Genomic DNA, 13191 nt, shown 5'->3' with positions numbered 1-13191 from the left:
AACACATCTCCAAATTCAATTAAAATACAATTTAATACCAAAAATATTATCGAATTTATCATCGCGCATAAAATGCTTCAAATTTACAAAACGCGTGTAGACTTTCGCGAGCGACTGTACGGCTGGAAAAATCGCTCGACGTAGACTAGAACGGTAGTGGATCGACAAGACGTGATATGTGCGGGTTCGTCGTCGCACGGCGACGGAATTCGAAAAGAAGACGCATTACAGAGCCCGAGAAAGTGATTTCCCGTGGCGAAATCGTGCCGCCATTATTTGCGCCGGTCAATGGCGGACCGCGCTTAGCCCCGGCTTGCCGCCATTCAGAACTTCCGGGGCTTTATTTATTTACCGGTTTAATAAAGCCGTAGCCCGCCTCTCGCTCCTTCCGCCATTTTATTCGACCACCCTCGGCCGCCTCTCTCTCTCATTTTATATTAATTCCTCGAACTTGCCGGTTTCGAGGCTTCCGAGTTTTTATTAAGTTAATAGACCGGACGTTGCGGACATTTTTCCGCGGACGGAGAAGCTCCGCGGAAACTTCTCCGCAATTATCGAACGGCGTTTCAACAATCCGTTGCCATAGTGCGATTTTACTGCCATGTATCCATCGATGCACAGTGGTCAGAGAATTTGCTTTAGAGAGCTGAGATTATTTTTATAATAATCGGCGATAAAAAGCGGCGATATTAAAATTGTAAGAAGTCCAAAATTATTTTCATAGGCATCGCCATAGCATAGATTTTAAAAGATTGGTATACACAAGTCTGGACACTGGATTTCATATACACACTAATTTTCATATAGAATTAATTTTACTATATAAAATACAAATACAATAAGTAGAAAAATTATTTTAGGTTTGCAAAAAGATATTATTTCTCGTCTCCTCAGTGTTAAAAGTTACTTCTCTATATTCTTTCAATTTTATAATATATCAATAATATTATATTAATTCTATATTCTTTAAATCTGAATTTTTCGACGCTTTTCCAATGCACCAATCACCGCGCGACCACGTCCGCGAAAGAAACGATACCTTGTCGTATTAAATATTCGAAGGGAATAGCAGTAGCGCCGTGAATAGGTTGTTGGCGGGTCGACAAAGAGAATACGCAACGTGTTACACGGTCGGAGCCGCGGCGTAGTAATAATCCGGCGGTAAAACGAATCGGTAATGCGGTTCTGGCCGTCGTCGGCAGCCAGTAAAAGAAACTTACAGCTTTCGCGCGGGGATTTGTGTACCTACTATGTACACATACATATACATATACATATCAGGGCGAAACTTTCGCGTATCCCTTCGCGGTCAGCCGAATTACACGGACAGTTAATTTGGCCGTGAAACTCGCCTTTGAAATCCGAGCCTTCCGCAATTCCAGCCTGTAAAACTCCGCGCTCCATCACCCCCGCGGCCCGCCGCACCAGGTTCACCGAATTCTTGAACTGCCGGGCAATTCCTGCAGGCGAACGCCGCCATTCGGCCGTGAGATCGCCCGATGATGCGAAACATTAACCCTCTCGCGACGAAACTATTATAGGTTGCCCTATAAATCTCTTCCTTCGCTACGCTATGAGTGTTTTTTTTTTATATTATAATATGAGATAATATGAGAGCAATGGCCCTCTTACCGATTTGGTTGAGGAGTGGATGATTGTGAGATTACCTTCACGGGGTATTAGTTTATGTGTGTGTCGATTATGTTAGAGTGGGGAAAAAAGTTTTCAAAGAAAACCCCTATATTCCTTCGCCACGCTATGACGAGTGACCCTAAGTGGCTGCATTTATACAAATATTTAGGCTTATCTCTTCGCCTTTTATGGCATCGGTTTCAGTCGTCCCAGAGCTCGTTCAAAGTACGTCTCGTTGATGACAGTCTCTTTTAACATTTTTTCCGCACCGTTCAATACGGAGAGCCGAAAGAAGCATTTGCGGCATGTCATGCTTCATTGCTTTGAAAAAGACGATAGCGCAAAGGACACTGCAACTATTAGGGCAACGATTGGTTTAAAAAATTTAGAGCTGGCAATTTCGAGTTGAAAGATGAAAATGATTTATAGTTGAAACGGCTTCGAGCGCGAAGGGTTAAATATTGAAATAGCTAGAAAATATATTGACAAACCACTTCCAAAATCGACGTTCTTTATAAATAAAACGACGCCGTGCGCGAGTTATTTGCACGATCGGGGGGGATAGCCGGGAACCTCGTCTTAGATGCAACAATAGTTAGTGCCGGAGAGAGCAAGGTTCCGTGCGGCCGGTCGAGCCGGGCCGGAAATAAACGTTCCGAGGATCTCTCTGTTGTTATCTACTTTCGGTCGCGCGAGCGCATGCACTTACGTAGCCGTGAAATACGCGCGGTGGTCTCCGGGCGGAATAACGGCGTTCCGGTCGCTCGCAAAAAGATTACGGAACGATTAGGCACGGGGAGAAGGGTTAAAGCGAGGCGGTGCCATTATTTTCATCGGGCACGTCACACCGTTCTCGTATGGAACCCTCCGGGGGGTAATTCGGCCGCCGAAAATTCGCCGGCGACCGAGCGGAATCTAGTTTTCCCGAGCGGCGGCCGAAAAATAAAAGGAACTAAATAAAATTGCGCCGGGGATAATAGACTTTAAGCGAGTCCCGCGACTTTTTAATTAACGTTGAATAACGGGCCTCATCAACGCGTTCCCCCTCCCCGCGCGGCCGAATGAATAATTACCGATAGTTTGGGGCGCACTCTGCTCCGCCGTCGCTCGCGACCAATCTCGCGACCGGGCGGACCGTCCGCTGAAAGTCCAATTGTGTGACCGCGCGGCCGACACGAATTTTTATCCTGCGAAATAACAAAACAACAAAAAGAACCGCGGGACCGGTCGTTCGCGAAATGGCCGCTGGAACGCTTGCACCGAGAGTCGAGCGCCGACGACGACTCGATTCGACGCCTCTGTTTCGCGCGGCGTGACCGGGTAACTTTGTTACCGATATTTTCGTGTCCGAATAATCGTTCCATAAATTATTTTTGCGGCGAAAAACGATCGTCGCTTTTCGCGAGATAACGTTTCGCGACGGATGCGATTTATTTATTCCTTGATGTGCTTTATAGAGTCGGATTCAAATCAAATTTTATTCTCAAGTCATCAATACTTAAATATTAGTAAGCAAGTGGTGAATATAAAATTTTACGTAATTAAAATCTCCGTTAAGATACGAGAAAAATCTTTACGTCCACCACTAGAACGAAGAGTGACTTTAAAAAATAATTTAACGTCGCATATGCCCGTGAGAAGTCACGAAAATTCGTGAGGGTTTAAAAAATAAAATAAAACACGATGCAACGTCGGAGATAATAACTCTACTAAAATAGAATTTAAAAAGCTTTCTAATCTAGAGAATGGCACGATTGTCAGCACTCTTATCTAGTACAGTTTTATATTACATTTTCTATATAAAAATAGAACACTTGACCAATTTCAATATTTTCTGAAAAGAAGAAAGACAATTTAAATTTATCGCGTGTCCACAATCGCTTCAATGTTTAAAAAGCGACGACAAGAGATTAAAATTTTATTCAAATTAACAATAATTAATAATTTAATAACATTCACGCTAAATAAATTATTACCAAAAATTTTCGTCGCGTGTTAGTACTCGTCAGAGTGTGGCAAGTGGTTGAAGAGGCTGCGACGGGGTGGGGGGCGGTTTCGGCGAATAATCGATCATTAAAAATACATCAGGTGTATCGGCGAATGATAGACCGGCGGCGAATTTCACGCGTCATGAATCAGTCGCGGCGCGGAAGAAAAGCGTATGAATTACGGCTTGGCCCCCCGTCGATTTATCATCCGCCGTTCTGCATTTGTCACTGGAACGTCCCGATATCGCTTACGAAACTCGATTAGGAGCCGGAAGAGCGTCGCCGTGGAAAAAGAGAATGAAGAAGTGGCGTGACAAGGGGAGAGAGAAAGAGAAAGAAAGAGAGGGGGAAATGGAATGAGAGAGACAGAGGGAATGAGAGAGAGAAAGAGAGAGACAGAGGCAATGAGAGAGAGAAAGAGAGAGAAAGAGAATGAGAAATAGAAAGAGAGAGACAGAAGGAATGAGAGAGGTGGAAGAGAAAGAGAGAGACAGAGGGAATGAGAGAGGTGTTCGTTACACTCGTAGATAAGCTTCGCTGCATTTGATCTATGTCGAGCGCCGGGAAACTACGGCCAGAACGGTGAAATTCTCATCTTTCCGCGGTAACGCCGGAAAAGTTACTGCTTGATAGAAGTTTTTCACTGTATCGTCGCCCGGAAGCTCTTTGTTAGCAGCCCCAGTCTTTATTTTACGTCTAGGTTTTATATCAACGCTCTGCCAATATCATTTATGCAAAATAGAGAAACAAAAACGATCTCAATTCTACGGCGACATTATTTCTCTCATCTATTATTTTAGCGCGACAAAAACGATACGACACCGTTCCTCAATGTTTTTTCACTGTTTTATTTTTCTGTCATAAATGCATCAAATTCGAGGGACGATAAGAGATTTATTTTATTTATATTGTCGTTGTTTAATGGTGATACTGTACTCGAATATTTATTTAAGTCGTCGCAGTGACGGTAAATTAAAATGTAATAATATTATTGTAGTCGATGGGGGACGATCGAAGACGTTCTATTTTGTTTAATATATAATTTATTTATTGCAATAGACTGTGATTTTTATAAGGATGGAATTGTTTAGTTTATAGTCGATTTTATAGGTTTCTTAACGGGAATAAGTTCGTTTGTTCGATTTGTTCATTCTGATCGATTATTTACGAAACCTAAACTTGCAGTCTTATACAAGACCTTATAGCGTTCAATTTGATGGTTTATTGTTTATGGAAATTGTTGTCGCGTTCGCTCATCGAAGGGATACAATGCTGTAATTGAATCGAATGTAACGCAAATAAAACATATTTTCCGAGTGAGATTGGATCGCGATATTCTCGAGATATTATTCAAATACGTTTTATAAACTCTCGGAGCTCGTGCTGACAACGAGCCTTACGTAATTGGATATTGGAGGCTTGAAAATGACGCGGCTAAATTTTACGTATTATTATAATATGGCACAACGTAAAATAAAAATGGACAATTGGATAAAAATACGAAATAAAATAGGAATAGAAAATTGAATGAAAAGAGAAAATAAAATTGAAATAAAACATTGAATAATAGGATAAAAATACAAAGTAAAACAAAAATAGAAAACAGAATGAAATGGTAAAATGGAAACTTTTACTGTCAATTACAAGAAATAAGAAATAAATAAATCCTAATGACTTCAATTAATTTCAAATGGTAAATATGAAATGAAGTAAAAATTTATATTCGGTAGAAAAGTTTTCAAGAAGTTTTCGTTTAATCTTATATTTAAATGTAATTCAATATTAAATAATGTAGAAGCAAAGTGTGAAGGACTGAAATTAACAGGCGATTAATTTTGATTTTCCAGGTGACTCGATGGAGCTGGATCTGGACGGATTGCTATACATCGGCGGCGTAGGCGCCCCATTTGCGCCCCTAACAGTGCCTCCAGTACTCTGGACAGGTACTCTGAGACAGGGCTACGTCGGCTGCATGAGGGAGCTTGTCATAGACGGCTTGCAAATCGATATAGTCGGTTATGCTCAGCAACAGGACTCCGGTAAGAAAGCCTCGACAATTTCATGATGAAATCCCCAACGAAAAATATTCCTGCAAAACCGATAATCCCTTAAACAAATCTATAAATCTATTAATCTACGAATCGTATAAAATAGAAATATTGCAGTTCACTAAACTTTGGCTTTCGAATTAAAATAGCTGCGAGGGCAAAGGGTTAACATCTGCGACGGAATCAAACGCAGCGATGCAACGTTTATGCTAATTAGTTTATTGATGGTGCGGGCAACATTCGACGCTTGAAACAACATTCGAAAATATTAACAGTGTATTAACAAACATAAAAACTTCCGTATTCTTGTTTCTATATCATTTATGGAATGCGGCAGCGTTTGCCACACACCGGGCTGCAATAGCGTAATTAATTTATTACGTCAATTTACACGGTGCACCGTGAGCTTACAATCGCGTTTAAGATGGAAACGCGTGGGCAGAAGCGGCTACGTAAAAGCGGAGCTTCGCGGGCTGAACAATGGATAGATTCTCATTGTACACAGCTAAGTTGGAATCATTTATTTATCGTGGCCCCGGTTCGTATGGAAAGAGCGAGACGGAACTATAGCTTCGAGGAAGAGCAATCGATATCAGGTGATACAATGTTGCGTGGTTGCATTTAATAAAGACAATAATTTTTTTTAATTAAAAAATAAGTGTTGGAAAAATTGACAGTCAGAATAGATGTCCGATAGATTTCTATAAATTGTGTATAATACATAGGAGACTAGATGGACAGTTATTATGACGATTAATGAACCTAACATATTTTCTTCTTAATTTCAATAATTTATTTAATATACAGAGAATGTTTATTAAAAATTGCTATAGAGATTCTGGGAATAATAAATATCATAGTACAGAGTTGCTATGTCGTAATGTGATAATAATAGATTTTAGAGTATATATTTGTTTAAATATTCTCAGCAACATTCAAGTCGCACGCTTTTCTACATAAATTTACGACGTGATAAATAAATGGTTACGTTAGCATAGTGTCGCGTAACGGCTCCGATAACGTGTCATGTAGACTTTGATACGCTATGACTGAGATAACAATAATTTTAGGATAAATATTGGTTTAAATAATTTATTCAAGCAGCAATAAATTTATATAAAATATTGAGATAATAGAAATGTTATAATTTTCAGAAGTGAAACTTATAACGCGACGCGAAGTCGCATGGTAAGAGTGATAGTACTCTTCATGGTTATTGTATCTGTCATTTTTTAAATATTTTAAACATTTGTTTTTAACGAGAAATATTGTTACGAGGACCGTGGATGTGTAATCGCTCGAAAAAAATGACTTTCGACGAAAAAAAAGATGTTCGCTGCGGACAGGATTCGAACCTGTGCGGGCATAGCCCATCAGATTTCGAGTCTGACTCCTTAACCACTCGGACACCACAGCTTGTGAAGGAACGTTGTTTGAAATTGAACTTGAACCGCCGTTCCGACACTTTTCTTTCGAATATTCTTTTAAATATCGCGTTGCTTTGTCAACTGTCGCGTTTATCAGTGCAATAATAATAAAAACGATAATGATTAATAATCGTTGCATGGAAAATATGAGATATTTACGATCTAGTACTATGCTCAGTAATCAATATATTACATTGTTCATTATTTATCAGTTATTTAAGATAATTTTTAACAAATCAATTGTTGAATAATTTATTCATGAAAATTAGAGATAAAGCGTTTATTCAATTTGATAAATTTATATGGAAAAATATTGTATAAAAGATGATGGTATTCATTTTTTCCATGTTAATTATTTATTGCTTATTCTATTTATTAAGTTTCAATTAAATTTATGATTAAATAGAAGAATTTAATAATTTCTCGCTCAATTTCGTAATCAAATTATAAAACTGTATAGCTTTTTACACTGTTTACAGAAGTTAGAAATTAAAATATAGTTAACTAATATGGATGGGAAATCTCAAACATAATTAAATAAATAAAATTAAAATAGTTTAACAAACTATTCTCGACAGAAATAAATTACAAGAAAAATTGAATATATTCCACTTCCTTATACCGAAACACAAAAACTTTAGCTTTTGTTTAACAAAATAAATGACACAGATTTCGCTTAAAAAATATGAATTCCATTTACTTTCAATTAAACAGAATTAATTCGCCGTGTATGTGATCCGACGTTCTTCACCGCCGAATAAATTACCCAATTCCAAGCACTTGCTATAAGTGACGCAGTCGGGACCCTCCCGGCGACCATAAGTTTATCCGACGGGATCTTTTTATCCGCGCCGTTATGCATAACATTACGAACGATGAAATGCATGGAATTCGTTTGCCGGGACAGAAATGTTTTCCTCCGGAGGGCCGGACAGTTTTTGCAAAAAGAAAGAAAGAAAAAAAAAACAGATCGCCGCGTCGCCTCGCTTTCCGAATGGGTTGAAAGACTTGAACCGGAAACACTTGTCACTGTCCACGTAATTTCGTTTCTCTGGACAATTTTGCAGGCGCTGTCAGACCGGCCTGTCCTTCTTACCAGCCCCACTGTCCCTCGGAGCCCTGCATGCACGGCGGCCATTGCCTCGAGGGCTGGAACAGGTTTCATTGCGACTGCACCGCGACGCCCTTCACCGGCCCTACATGCGGAAAAGGTGAGATTTCTCATTTTGTTTAAATTTTTATAGGATTCTCCGGCTGATCAAACTGTCGTCTAAATTAATATATTTATGCAAATATCATTGCCAATAAATAAGCTCACATAATTTTGTATATATGAACCCTTGATAAGCAACATTAATTAATTTATTCTTTTGTTGATTCTTCACTATTTTCTTAGTATTTGAATTTTCGATGAAATTTATTAATTAGTATCTTTAAATAAGGTATAATTTATTTTTTTAATATTAGATATTAAAAATTTATAAAGAACTACAGAATATTGAACCTGGACATAAAATAGGAATTAACTGAATAGAAATAGTATAGAAAAAGATAATATATAAAATGATAGAATGACAGTAATATACAAGAAATAGCTATTTATTAAATCTTAGTATTAACTATAATTTATGAAGAAATATTTAAAAAATTCTCTGCGCAATAAAATTACGAAAAGAATTGTCAAACGATATAATTAAAAGAGGGGACCTCGATATACAATTAAAACAGCTCTCTCGTCACCGGACGATTTCCTTAATTAATTGCGCAGACGTATACACAAACTGAAAACGTCGCAAAACGAGACAATGACGAATTTCATTTTACACGTTACACGATTCATTATTTTTCATTTTTCCCCAATGTTTTCGCGTTTGTTATTCTTCATTTTCCGCTTCTCGTTTCCCGTGTTTTTCACGGCTCCCCGGGAAAACGATGAAATTCTATATAGCATAATTTGTTAAATCGAGCTCTCTGCGATTCCCAATAATTCTCTTGATCGCGTCCATTTTTTCAGACGCGTCCACGCTGCATCTGAACGGAACGCAACAGATGACGGCGCTGATGCCGGAGGACTCGCGAACGCAGGCCGAGGAGCTGAGTCTACGTTTCAAGACGACGAGGTCGCAGGGGTTGCTTTTGGCGACCAGCGTCGAGAACAGCTCCGACAGATTGCAGATCTATCTGGAGACGGGAAAAGCGAAGCTGCTGATCCACATCGGCGACAAGGAGAAGGTGAGTCGAATTTAATCGCACGATTCTGCTTCGTCGGAAATGGCACCGAGAAAAATTATTTTAATATTAATACCAGTATTTGTTTTAATATTTTTATTATATATAATATAGTTTACATTATGTATATAATAATATAGTATATATAATATATAGTAAAATATCAATATTAATATTGATTTTTAGCAAAGAAACAAACTATAGCTTCGAGAAGTCATTTCAATTTATCACGAATTAATAAAATAGTTAAAAAATTATGACACTTTAGATTGATAAAATTAAAAAGTTCCACAGGTAAATTAATTATCAGACTACCGAAAAGTCACTTTGTTTCCCTCGTAAAGCTGCAATATTGAATAATTCGTCAACGATTCGTTCGCAAATATCTGTATCGTAACAATTAGAGTAACCTTTCGTCAGCGTTTGAACTTTTAATTCACCGTGGAATTTGTATCCCCGCCAGCGATATAATGTCCGCGATTTTTTCGCAATAAAACTCGAACAGCCGGAGTTTAAAATATTCTGCAACTCTCGCGCGCCGTTGTCCCTAATGAATAATGAACACGCGTTTCATGCGAAATCGAGTTAGGCGTCGAGCGTATTTTCGCTATCAACTCGCCCCCCTCGTTGAAAGAACCGGATATCGGAGAATGTAACGAGCCGGTGCTTTTTTTTCGATATTATTTTATCTCTGTTTTATTAACATCTGTTCGAACCGAAACATCGCTGCGTTTGAAATACGTTCTTCGACCAAGGAGAACGTTTCTGAAATACGTAATAAAAAAACATGCATTGAATTGATGAGAAACTGATTTACCTCGATGTTATTATAAATAATATTTTCATAATTGTAAGAGAAAAGTTTTTTCAGTGTGTGGTAAAGTGGAGGCGAAATTGTTCTCATAATTTAATAAAGATCGACGGTCCGGGATTCGCTTCGAAAGCCTGCTTGCGATGCAAAAGCGCTGCGTCTTCCGTCAAAGGACGTAAAATACGCGAAACACTGTTCCCCAGTGCTTTCGGTTTAAATAATAAAACGCTGCCGCGACGCACCGACGACGCCATTTAACTGGACGAATTTAATTTATTTGTCTTCTTTACGGCCCCGGAAGGTACATTCCCGTAAAACGGCCCGGGATTTTTTTATGATTTTTTGAATCAAATAATCGGGGGTATTGGGCCGTCTGGGGCTCATTTTTGGACTTTGAGCAAGTTTCCAATAACTTTCCCGGGGAGCATTTTGAACTTCAGGTACCTTAAATTGAAGCTGAAAGTGTCTACTTTACGACCCCGGAAGGTACATTCCCGTAAAACCACTTGGGATTTTTTTATGATTTTTTGAACCAAATAATCGGGGGTTTTCGGCCGGCTGGGGCTCATTTTTGGATTTTGGGCGAGTTTCCAATAACTTTCCCGGGGAGAATTTTGAACTTCAGGTACCTTAAATTGAAGCTGACAGTGTCTACTTTACGACCCCGGAAAGTACATTCCCGTAAAACGGCCTGGGATTTTTTTATGATTTTTTGAATCAAATAATCGGGGGTTTCCGGCCGTCTGGGGTTCATTTTTGGAATTTGGGCAAGTTTCCAATAACTTTCCCGGGGAGTATTTTGAACTTCAGGTACCTTAAATTGAAGCTGAAAGTGTCTACTTTACGACCCCGGAACGTACATTCCCGTAAAACTGTCTGGGATTTTTTTATGATTTTTTGAATCAAATAATCGGGGGTATTGGGCCGTCCGGGGCTCTTTTTTGGACTTTGAGCAAGTTTCCAATAACTTTCCCGGGGAGCATTTTCAACTTCAGGTACCTTAAATTAAAGCTGAAAGTGTCTGCTTTACGACCCCGGAAGGTACGTTCCCTTAAAAGGGCCCGAGATTTTTTATGATTTTTTGAATGAACCGTTCGGGGTTATTAGGCTGTTGATGCTGATGGGAGAGGCGGATTACTCATCGTGCTGCCCCGTAGAGCTAATAGCAAACGCAAAAGTGCATTAGGCGCTTTGCCGTGATAACGCATATGATAACGGGCGACCTTGCCGATCATAATTCATCGATCCGCGCGGTTTCCAGCGGGCCGGAATAAATCGCCTGTAAAAATTCAAATCGAACGGAAATAGCGCGCGTCGAACCCGATGGAGTCTGTGAGTTGTAATTCATGGCGGATCCTTGGTGATTCTCCCGGTTCCTTCGGCGGAAAGTGGTCCCGCAGGAGAGACGCGGGAAAACGTTGCTCCGCCGTGCATCGATCCAAGAGCGCCTCGCGCCGTGTACAGTATCGTTCGATATCGACGAATAATGTCGCCGTAATACGTCGACGCGGCGACGTTTCAATATTCCTCCTTTACACAACCGGCGGCGCGCAAATTATTGTCACGGGCGACGAATTTTTATTTAACGTTCCGCCATGCACGACCGTAAAAATTCCTCCAATAAAATCGCGCCGCGCGGAACTACCCTCGCGCGCTCTGTAACGCGTCGCTCGAATAAACGCGATTTCTCTTGCGTTGGTTCTTTAGTCAACATTTTTATGTATTTTAGAATGGAAAGGAATTCTTCATTTTTGTAGAAATCTTTTGTTTGCTGGCATAAATTTAGCACAGTACATATTTAATATTACAGTACGATTTTCTAGTCAACCTAAAGCTATTCATTTAACATTAATATTATATCAATATAAATACCTTAACATTAAATTATTTATTAATGCAATTATAAAGCGAGTTTAAAATTGCACCATCGCGAAATAATAATTATTACAAATACTATAACGTTAACGAATAATTAACAAACCCGCAAAACGGTGGTAGCGTTTCGGTATCACGGTCTGATGAAAATTAATGAAAGGAGCAATACAGCGAGTTTCTTACGCTCGCTCAGCAAATTTCCATTTTGCGCTTGGGGAAGTCCGCGAGCCTAATTACGCGTGTGTGTACAGAAAATGATAGTTATTTGCGTTGTATCTTCGGGTGGTTCGGCGGCGCACACATAGACAGAGAGAGAGGGAGAGAGAGTTTCGAAAGCGGTCGATGCAAAGTTGAAGCGCTCAGCAGTCATTATTTAATCAATAGAGAGCTGCCTCCTTGGTTCATTTTACTGAGATCCCCACGTATGCTTCGTTACACGCCCGGGCGCATACACTCTCTTCTACGTATATATATATGTACAATATAGTATACATGTATAGCTGAGCGTTGCGCAAACTGAAACCCCGAATACAAGCCGCTTCTGCACGGTGGAACAACATCGCTCTCCTGCAGAATCTCGAATGCTTACGAGTTACACGGTTTGTTTCCTTTGAGAAAATATTAATTAGTATGCTTTGGTATTGTTTATAGAGTCTTAAATATAATAATCTAGACTCTATAAACAATACCAAAGCATACTAATTAATATTTTCTGAAATCAGAAATTAAATTTATTTAATTTCTGTTTATTTAATTTATTTAATTTTTCTATCGCGCTCAGAAATTTCAATTGTTTCCGTCAACGGCGCGGCGTTCGGCGTTTCGAATAATGCCGGTCGAAACGCGAATTTCCGCAATTACGACCGTTTTTCGGAGTCGCGCGCAGACGGCGAAGCCCGGCCGCAAACAAAGCTGTTTCGAACGAAAACAGAGAATCGTAGAATACGAACCGTGCCGCGAACGGGGGGAGGCGCTGTAATTTACGTTTGCGTTTCAATCTCGGTCTCTGCGCGCGGGGCTTCGATAATTAAACGGAATAATTGATATGGTAATGAACCTTTTGTTTAGCCCGGAGAAAATGGGATCGCGTCCGTATCCGGCGTGCATTAACTGTCGATACAATACGCTCTATTGGCGCTTGATGCCAGTTAACCTCTTCCCGTTCGCAATGATCTTTACCG

The 13191-nt window shown here is 39.6% G+C and overlaps 1 protein-coding gene and 1 non-coding gene across 2 annotated transcripts in view; one reads left to right on the top strand and one right to left on the bottom strand.

Annotated features, from left to right (window-relative positions):
• Positions 1-13191, top strand: part of Nrx-1 (neurexin 1) — a 371741-nt gene that overhangs the window by 288556 nt on the left and 69994 nt on the right. The window contains 4 exon segments of the mRNA XM_078182335.1: positions 5468-5659; positions 8163-8306; positions 9110-9327; positions 11243-11312. Coding sequence (XP_078038461.1) covers positions 5468-5659; positions 8163-8306; positions 9110-9327; positions 11243-11312 — 624 coding nt within the window.
• Positions 7003-7084, bottom strand: Trnas-cga (transfer RNA serine (anticodon CGA)). The gene has a single exon. It is a non-coding gene; the product is annotated as a tRNA-Ser (tRNA).

The sequence above is a fragment of the Augochlora pura genome, chromosome 1 (genome assembly GCF_028453695.1).
Source record: "Augochlora pura isolate Apur16 chromosome 1, APUR_v2.2.1, whole genome shotgun sequence".
Classification (NCBI taxonomy): Eukaryota; Metazoa; Arthropoda; class Insecta; order Hymenoptera; family Halictidae; genus Augochlora; species Augochlora pura.
Note: the sequence above shows the minus strand (reverse complement) of the source record. Positions and strands in the feature narration are given on the sequence as shown.